Source organism: Limulus polyphemus, unplaced genomic scaffold, assembly GCF_000517525.1.
Source record: "Limulus polyphemus unplaced genomic scaffold, Limulus_polyphemus-2.1.2 Scaffold1055, whole genome shotgun sequence".
Taxonomy (NCBI): domain Eukaryota; kingdom Metazoa; phylum Arthropoda; class Merostomata; order Xiphosura; family Limulidae; genus Limulus; species Limulus polyphemus.
In genome coordinates this window covers 318,867-329,242 of record NW_013666665.1, presented here as the reverse complement: position 1 = coordinate 329,242, position 10,376 = coordinate 318,867, and the positions used below count along the sequence as shown (strand labels likewise).

At 35.1% G+C, this 10,376-nt stretch overlaps 1 protein-coding gene across 1 annotated transcript in view; it reads left to right on the top strand.

Moving 5' to 3' along the window:
* Positions 1-7,678: 7,678 nt before the first annotated feature.
* LOC106461903 (purine nucleoside phosphorylase-like) overlaps positions 7,679-10,376 on the top strand; it is a 27,795-nt gene continuing 25,097 nt past the window's right edge. Inside the window, exon 1 of the mRNA XM_013921771.2 lies at positions 7,679-7,792. Coding sequence (XP_013777225.1) covers positions 7,746-7,792 — 47 coding nt within the window. The 5' untranslated portion in view covers positions 7,679-7,745. The remainder of the gene's footprint in view (positions 7,793-10,376) is intronic.

The window sequence follows — 10,376 nt, the reverse complement described above, 5'->3', positions numbered from 1 at the left end:
AAGTGTGTCACACCAAAGAAATAGACTTAGCCGAATTTGCGGAAGATTTGGAAAAGCTATCTTACCCAGACGCTTCTCGTGAAATGATGGACTCTTTGGCGCGTGATCAGTCTAGAGACATCATAACAGACGAGAATATGAGAATGAGGCTGAAGCAGAGTAGATGTGTATATCTAAAGGAAGTTTTGAAATTGGCAATGGAACTGGGATCCATCAAAGCTGCAGTTAAGCTACTAACAAGAACATCTAAAAGTGACGGGAATATTAGATCATGTAGTATTGAAACATCAGTTTATCATAAGGATAGTCTAAAAGAATTAATCAGGTAACAAGTTAAACAGAACAGAGAAGATAAGCCACGAGACAATAGATATTTCAAGTATAATTGAAGGGACATATTGCCAACAACTACAACCAAAGGCCTGTATATAATAAGAGCTCATTTCAAAAGATGCCACAGAGAGGAAAATATGGCCATTACAATCGACAATGTAAGGAATCAAAAGCTGTGATACTCTTATCTATCGCAAGTGCGAAAATAAATTAATTATTTGAGGAAAATCTTCCACAATCGTGATTGACGTTGGTTCTACAGCTACAGTTTACGTGCATTTCCATCGTACTTGTAATGCCAGACGTGATGCCGCCTACACCTCATTATATGACACCAGTGTTAAAAATTAATCATACACGATACGTATAGTACGTTATTACTTTTACACAAAAGAAATATAATTCACGTTGTAGACGGCACGTGCTAACATAATGCTGAATGACATTTGAGATGCGTTATATAACTTTGTCCATCTTAAATAACACCCCATAGTTATGAAAAGAAATTAATTTTATCGTAACCTAAATCTCGATTGTTTAACACCTTCACTCAGCCCACGAGACCACCGGTGAACACCACCCAAATATTCTAAAAGATGCACCATCTTCTGATTTTTGTTTTTCATAAACACTTGACTTTCATGTAAATCACTTAATTTCTTTTGAGAGGGGGAGGACCTCTCTCCTTATTCCGTAGTGCTGACTACGCCCCTGAGTGGCACAGTAAATTTACAGTATGTATCTTTAATTAAAGTGTATTTCTAAGGGGTCGAAAATTAATTTAAAACAATACAATTTTGCCCCATAATCGTCGATCTTCACTGCTAAGTAAGTACAGTTATTAAACGGAATTTTGTTTTAAAGAACACGAGCATGTGTGTGTGTGACATGCCTTTTATTAACACAGTCATGAAACTGTGAATAGCTCTGTTTCATAAGATCTCAAAAAAAAAACCAACAACATATTACTGAAGAAGTCAGAGCGTACATTAAAGCTTTGATTATAATCGCACAATCGGCCAATTTTAAGTTAGAGATGTACGTTATTGAGTAGCACAATTTAAAGCTTGGCTGTGCTAACATTTATAGTGTTTAAGTTCCTTTAAATACGCCATTTTGTAACTTAAATTAATTTAGGTCTATGAATAACAGTGAAATTGCGCCAGATTTTTTATTTGGTATTATACAGCGGGCGAGCTGTTTAATGTCCTAATCATGCATCGCGTGTTCTGATTGGTTACAAAAGCGGTAAGTCAACGAATTTACAATGCTAAAATTAGGGGTTCGATTCCCTGCGGTGGACACGACAGATAGCCCAATGAGGCTTTGTTAAAAACAAAAGCTCTGCCAAAGATTGTTTTAATCACGTGACTTCATCCACAACCAAGATGGTATGCTACAGAAATTCTTTTAAACTTTTATTTTCCACTAAACTATCCATAATTTTATCTTTCTTTTTATATTATTATAACCAGGAAGAGAATAAATACTTATTAGAACTACACTCATAGAGGCTCCAGAATAAGATACTAGAATGACCTTCATTTATTTTTTTTGGAGGCTGGTTAAGACTAATAAAATTCTCGTGACTGAAAAACAGATCGACCATCATTATGTAAAGCGCATGGTAAGCACGAGAATTTATCATATGATGTGTTGTGACCTAGAAGGCATACGATGTCTCCAGCTTGGGTGAACGCCAAAACGAGCTTAAAAAAACTGTAACAAGATAGGAATAAAAAATATAAACCGGTTTAAATAAACTCAGTACTTCTTCACAATGGCGTTTATTAACTATACAGCCTCTGGTGTGTGTGACTACAGTACAATTCGATGTCACGTGCATTCGTTGTATGTTTTAATCGGTTTAATTAGCGTGAAAGAATGTGGGCGTTTCATTTCCATACATTAGATAATTGATAACAGTACTCCACTAGTCAGACAGATGTGTTTTTTATACAAAGCTGACAAAAATCTAGTTCACTTTAGGATAGGGGTAAAATCTCTCTGTCTGAAAAAAAATATGAGTCTGTCTGTAAGCAAAAGTTTTACGTTTTAATGAATATTTTATCGAGAAGATGTGTTGTTCAATGATTAATATTATAATACTGGTAACGTCAACCCTGGTGATATGCAGAGGCTAAAGATCTCTAAAATTCAGGTTTAGTCATCCATGATTTTGTAATATATTCTGACACTAGAGGGGAGGGCAGGCAGTCAATAACATTCGCCGTGGGAAGAAGTTTGTACAATTTTGAACGGAATAAAAGTCGGAATTGGCTATCACTCTTGTAATGCACCCGGAGCTGAAGGTTTAGACGATGTTTAAAGGCCTTAGACCTACTACTTCGAAGCCTAACACGCTAACCATTAGACAGTGTCCGACCTATCACCGTTATGATTTCCATTCATAACTTTACCTTGAAAACATTACGACCATAATTTGTAAAATTTGAAAAGCATTTAGCACCATTGAAACTCAGTAATTGTAAAACGGACTTGGAGACAGTGTTCAACAGGTTTCATGGTCCACTTGGATCCATGTTCAACAGGTTTCATGGTCCACTTTGGATACATGTTCAACAGGTTTCATGATCCACTTGGATCCATATTCAACAGGTTTCATGGTCCAATTTGGATACATGTTCAACAGGTTTCACGGTCCACTTGGATACATGTTAAACAGGTTTCATGGTTCACTTGGATACATGTTCAACAGGTTTCATGATCCACTTTGGATAGATGTTCAACAGGTTTCATTGTCCACTTTGGATACATGTTACAGGTTTCATGGTCCACTTTGGATACATGCTTCAACAGGTTTCATGGTCCACTTGGATACATGTTCAACAGATTTCATGGTCCACTTTGGATACATCTTCAACAGGTTTCATGGTCCACTTTGGATACATGTTCAACAGGTTTCATGGTCCACTTGGATACATCTTCAACAGGTTTCATGGTTCACTTTGGATACATGTTCAACAGGTTTCATGGTCCACTTTGGATACATGTTCAACAGATTTCATGGTCCACTTGGATACGTGTTCAACGGTTTTCATGGTCCACTTGGATACATGTTCAATAGGTTTCACGATCCACTTCGAGAAAGTGTTCAACGGTTTTCGTGGTTCACTTTGATACATGTTCCATAGGTTTCGTCGTTCACTTGGGTACATGTTCAATAGGTTTCATGGTCCACTTTAATTCGTGTTCAACAGGTTTCATGGTCCACCTGGATACATGTTCAACGGGTTTCATGGTTCACTTTGATACATGTTCCATAGATTTCGTGGTTAACTTTGATACATGTTCAGTAGGTTTCGTCGTTTACTTGGGTACATGTTCAACAATTTTTGGATATATGTACAATGGTTTTCATGGTTCACTTGGATTCAGGTTTTGTGGTCCACTTTGATACATGTTGAATAGGTTTCGTGATCTACTTGGAGAAAGTGTTCAACGGTTTTCGTAGTCCACTTTGATACATGTTAAAACCGGTTTCGTGGTCCACTTTAATAAATGTTTAACAGGTTTCATGATCCACTTTGATACATGTTCCATAGGTTTCGTGGTTCACTTTGATACGTGTTCAATGGGTTTCGTGTTCTACTTTGATACATGTTCAACGGGTTTCGTGGTCATCTTGGAGACAGCGTTCAACAGGTTTCATGGTCTACTTGGATACATGTTCAACGGGTTTCATGATCCATTTTGATACAAATATCCGTGTGTGTACACTCTAGATTCCTTTATTTTCTTTTAATTATAAGGTAATATATTTGTATGCGTGTCTGTGTACAGGAACTTTAAGTATCAAATGGTACAACATTCATGTAAAACATTCTAGAACCGAAGAATCTTAGTGACCATACGTCCCAGTTTGGACTATTATGTCCAGAAGAGACCTTTCGGGATTTAATAAATGTCTATGAGGTTAGGGCTCTCGAATCGCAATCTGCGGGTTCGAATTGCCGTCCCACCAAACATGCTCGCCATTTCAGCCGTGGGGGCGATATAAAGTTACGGTCAATCCCACTATTCGTTAGTGAAAGAGTAGCCCTAGGGTTGGTGGTGTTGACTAACTGCCTTCCCTCTAGTCTTTCACTGCTAAATTAGGGACGGCTAGCGCAGATAGTCCTCGTGTAGCTTTGTGCTTAACTTCAAACAAACAAGCCCAAGAGTTGGCGGTGGGTGGTGATGACTAGCTGCCTTCCCTCTAGTCTTACACTGCTAAATTAGGGACGGCTAGCGCAGATAACTCTCTCATAGCTTTGCGCGAAATTCAAACCAATTTGGCTTACTATTTTTTTTCTTTTTGCCAGGTGACTCAGTGTTTGCCTAAACGTTCAATTTTTTAAAGGAACTATTAATATTATAATCTATTATTGTAGTAATTAGAGCCGAAAAATATAAAATTTAGAGAACGTTACTGCGATTTTAAACTGTGACACATGATTGGTCAGGAAAGTGATGTTTTCAGACTTTGCCGCCATTCGTGTTTAGACTGAGTTGGTATGTCGCGATGATTAACGGTGTGACTACTTGGCATTTAAGATCACCTTGTAAAAATGTATACATGAGTAGGCTAAAATTATTATAAACATTAACATTATAATTTTGATAGGTGACAAAAATATTATTGATACTTTTTTTTAGGGCAGTGGACGAATTATCCCGTTTTTTTTACTATTTTCGTTGACTTTCATTGGATGTTTGTGTATTGTATATGAACAGCCATACAATTGTTTAAGTTATATTTTATGTAAAATTGCTTCCAGATTTAATCTCATAGCACATATTTTAAAAATAAAAATTTTTGAGGGCAAGCCCCCAGATCCCCGTAGAATTAATATACTTTTTATGCTGATTGTGCTTCGCACAATATTCGTTGGCTTTTGATCTCACAAATTAGAACTCCCCTTTTCAAACATTCTGCGTATGGGGCTGATTTGGTTTATTTTATCTTTTTCTTATGAATTATTTTTTATAATAATGGCGCACAGTCCTTTCATCAAGCCATACAGGAAACGACTTAAGGGTTCGGGCGACCCCTCGCGGACGTGCGTGCAAACTGAAATAACTCTTATAAGAGTAAGATATTGATAAGAAGAGTTGATACAAACGTCAAAATTAACGCTTCAGAAATACCAGCAGGCTTTACTTCAATACGCTTCTTGGAGAGGTTCTTTTTTTAATAACTCCACGATATATTTATTGCGATATGCAAAAAGAACTTATTAGTTATGTCAGTATAAGCTACACGAGGGCTACGTGCCTAGCCGTCCCTAATTTAGAAGTGTAAGTCTAGAGGGAAGGTAGCTCACCCACCGCCAACTCTTGGGCTACTCTTTTACCGACGAATAGTGGGATTGACCGTCAAATTATAACGCCCCCACGGCTGAAAGGTCGAGCATGTTTGGTGTGACGGGGATTCGAACCCGCGACCCTCAGATTGCGAGTCGAGTGCCTTAACCACCTGGCCATGCCGGGCCACGAATAAAGTAAATGCAATTTCTAATTTCAAAAAAAGCGCATTTTATTAAGGTGTTTCAAGTGTAAATGGAATTATTATGATGATGAGGATTGCTTAAAAAAACCAAGTCACCACACAGTGTCAACATGTGATTAGCCATATGAAGGTTTTAATTATCTTTATTTAAAAAATTAAGGTTATAAATATATATAAGTATTCATTTGCAATACACATATCATCAAATAATTAATTAGAATATGGGTATTAAAAAGAACTATGGGGAAAAAATCATGAAGTGACCTTCCGATCTTTTATTAAAAACGTCAATCCGGTATTGAAAGTTCTTTAATTATTTATAAATGATTTAAATAACTATTGTGTAAACACATTAAAAAATAAAATATGCCTAGAAAGAACATTTTTTTTGTGGAAATATTTTCTGAAATATTAGTATATGTAAAGGTGTATTTGGCAAACTCTTATTCCAAAGTGGAATAATTTAGGGTTAGGGTTTCAGATATAAATACCCCCCACTCCTTATCCAACGTCTTTGTCGGATTATTTGGCATTTTTAAGTACTTATTTCAGAAGATCGGTGGTTGGTGCGTTTCTCCAGCATTAGGTGTTATATTCCGTAATGGATTTTACTGTGTTAATGAACTTAATAACAAGTGGCCTTCCTCCCAGCAATGCTTCTTAACATTATAACAATGTATGCTAATTCATCTAGCACCATGACACGAGAATACATTGACGTAAGCTATATTTTTAATGTTCTAATTTGTTTATTTGCTAGAGGGTGCTGTGGGCCGTAATAATAAAGTAAATATTGACAACTTTAATGACTTAGGCCTAGAAAGTTCTCAAGAATTTGACATTAGATTTTCAGGTAAATTCAAGGGTAGGTTGTAGATAAAAGATTCAGTGCAGAATGTAGAAGATAAAGAGTTGTTTCTGGCCGGTTGAGTGAATCAGTAAGCGTGTTTTCATTTCAGTATGAGTTTTGTTTCTAGTGAACTATGTGGATTTGCAATAACTATCGTGCATATTGAATTACTTTGTACAAGTAAGTTTATTTTTATGTTAATGTAGTACAACTAGTGTAACTGTAAACGTGGCATACAATTTATAATAAAGTTAAAGCTTGTAAAAATACTTAGGAAGAGATAAACTAATTTGTTATCGTTACGTAAACTATACTTTGAATTATTTATACCAGATAATTTAAGAGAATCTGCCAAAGAAAGAACACCGTTACACCAATAGTTTAACACTCGTGTTCTTTTCTCCTTAATAGAACATATTTCAAATTTATATGTATCCCTAATCGTCTATGTTAGAGACTGCAGAAGGCTAGATACATACGATATTCATATATACAATAAAAAAAAATATTTAGTTTCAGATCGTGTTCTTTGGTTCACATTTTTTCTGTCTAGGAATTGATCAAGATACAAAATCGAAACGCCGGTGGATGAAGTTTTTTATTACTTTAGGTTAAAGGTCATGAACTTTTTAAGTATCTCAAAAAGATTTCAGCTTGTACTACGACAAAAAGGAAATAGAAATGATTGTATTGTTATAAGTTTAGGCCTCAACAAACAGTTATATAAATGGTGCTTTTAATATTAATTGTTTTCTGGATGCTGAAATAATAAACTTCATGAAAATGTATTAGGTTATATGTGTGTTGTGCTCTAGATGATGCAGGTAGCAATAAATACACAAACTCGTCTTACAACTTCGTCTCCAATTGTATTGTTCAGTGACGAAATGTGGTGGTCAAATTCCTCAACCAATCACAGGGGGCACAGAAGCCACGCCTTCATTTCAGGCGAAATAAACAAGGGAATAAAATGCAAGTTTTTCTCAAATACGAATGAGTTTTGAGTTGATTTGAACGAAGAGTATCATTTGCAAACGAACAATTAACAAAATGGAACCAGTTCCAGGAGATTGCAATGATTCTGACACTTGTAATAGGTAAATATTCCATATTTCTATGTCTAACCTAAGCGTTTGTTTGAAGCTGAATTATCGGTTCACGTAGTAACATTATCCCAGCTCTTTCTCACCTCTGTCAAGTCAATAGAATAGTCTGAGTATCATTTTTTTTTTACTGGAACTCACAATTTCCGGTTGGAAAAGCACTGTATGTGATTCACGTCTACAAAACAATGCTTGCACGTATATGTAGTCTGGGACATGGTTTCTAGGGGAACGAGGCCAACATTTAAAACTATGCTATTAAAAAACCAGTTAGCCTCGAGAGCAAGATTTATGTAGTGTCTACAATGTTATGGTATTGTAGTCAAGTATTTTCGGAAAACATCCTTTGTGCAAAATGTATATGAAGTCAATCTACGGTGATTTATTTAATTCTCCATATATCTTACGTTATATATGTGGTCATGATAATTTGTCTGAAAGGTTAAAGTGAGGATTTGTTAGATTTTTTTATTGAGTAAAAAATCTATTAAATAATTACAGCCCACAAACAAATCTCTTGACGTAACAAAAATGAATTCAAACAGTGAGGATAATATATTGGGATCCTTTTTGTGGATTAAGATTACTGGTAGCTGCAATCAGTAAACATTGCTCCTCACATTACAAAAACTGTTGTTATAAAGCGAATTTAAACAGCAGAAATATCTCGTGGAAGTTGGTTATGTATTAAAATCCACCAGATAGTTGTAGCTCACCAAAATGCCTCCTCACATTATAAGGGGGTTGCTTTAAAAGGAATTTAAACAATGAGAGTATGTAAGAATTGTTGGTTATGTATTAAAATCCACCAGATAGTTGTAGCTCACCAAAATGCCTCCTCACATTATAAGGGGGTTGCTTTAAAAGGAATTTAAACAATGAGAGTATGTAAGAATTGTTGGTTATGTATTAAAATATACTAGGCAGCTATAAAGTTAAAACAGTGAGCCTGGATATTTCAAGATTTTCAGTTATGGATCAAAATCAACCAGACAGTAATGGTTGTAATCCACAAACAGCGTTCTTTATTTTAAAATAGCGATTTAGGAAGATTAACATTACTAATTTGATTTTTTTTGGAAAACGATTTTTTTCTTCTTCTTCTTCTCTATACTTTGTGCTTAGAAATATGCTTATAAGCTACTTTTGTTTTTCAAAAATTTCAAGCAAGAGTTAGATGAACAGTAACTATTTTACAGAATTTACGTCATTTGAAGTTGTTATCTATATAGTTAAGTTATTTTCAATTAGAAGTTCATAATAGTTAAACTTGTAGAAAAGTGGACGTGACATAGCTTGTTTGACTGTACGAAAATTGTAGACTGCCTGAGCATCTTGATTCAATAAAGATAAAATCGTTAAAATAACATACAAACAAGTTGGGTCCATTTTACGAATAAATTATTTTATTTAGGAGTCTATTCGATGTTCTATTTTTAAAGCTGTCATTATAAAACCCCAAGAACTAAAGAAAACTTTATTTTATGCAATTAAAAGTTATTTGTGTTCATTAAACAAAAAAAAAAAGTGAAAACAGATCCAAATACAGTATTATAACATCAGTTGGCTTAAATGGAACGCTAACTTATTTCGCTTTGGAGCGAGATTTTACTTAATAAGCTTTCACAAAAAATAATATTTTGTTTATCTTTTGCTTTATATTGTTGTAAGCCATACTTTCAATGTTCTGATTTAAATGTTAACTAGAGAGCGCATGATATTAAGATCCAATACTTTAATAATGCAGGCCTAGAAAGTTCTAAAAATGTTGACGCAAGATTTTATAGTACATTCGAGAATACGAGGGGGCGATGAAGCATAGAGTTGAGTTTATTTTGTTAGAGTAGTTTCTAGTCAGTAGAGTGAGTCTCAGGGACGTTTTTTTTTAGTGCTGAATCAGTCCGTATCTTGTTTTTAGTTACTTGAAAAATCAGCCGCAAGGCTGTACAGGTAAGCTTATTTTTACGTTAATGTAGTACAGTTAGTATGGCTATAAACGTGGCGTACAAGTTTCAACAAATGAAAGAAGCTTGTAGAAATGTTAGGGAAATCAACTAATTTGTTATCGTTAGGTGGACTGGAATTTAAATTATTTTTACCAGATAATTTAAAAGAACCTGCCTAACAAAAGAACAACGTTACAACAATATATTTTCCACTTACAAAATCGCCAACACTATATAAAGAAATCATATAAAATGGTGGATATACCGTTTGGCAAAACGACAATAGGCTGTTGGTGTTTTTGATACCCGTGGTGGGAACAGCTTTCTGCTTAACTGCAAACAAACCACCACAGTGAATCGAACCCCAGATTTTAACCTTGGAAGTCCATAAACTTATTGCCGTCCTAAGGGGGACACGACAAATGAAATTACTAAACTGAATATCATTGTAAAGCTTTGCGCTTAACAACAAACAAACAGGCAAACATATATTTTTTGGCACAAATGCGCGGGTTCGAATCCCCATACCACCAAACACACTCACCCTTTGAACTGTGGGGGTGTTATAAAGTGACGGTCAATTCCATATTCTTACTATTACAATTCTTAATTGAACAAAACAACCCTACTCT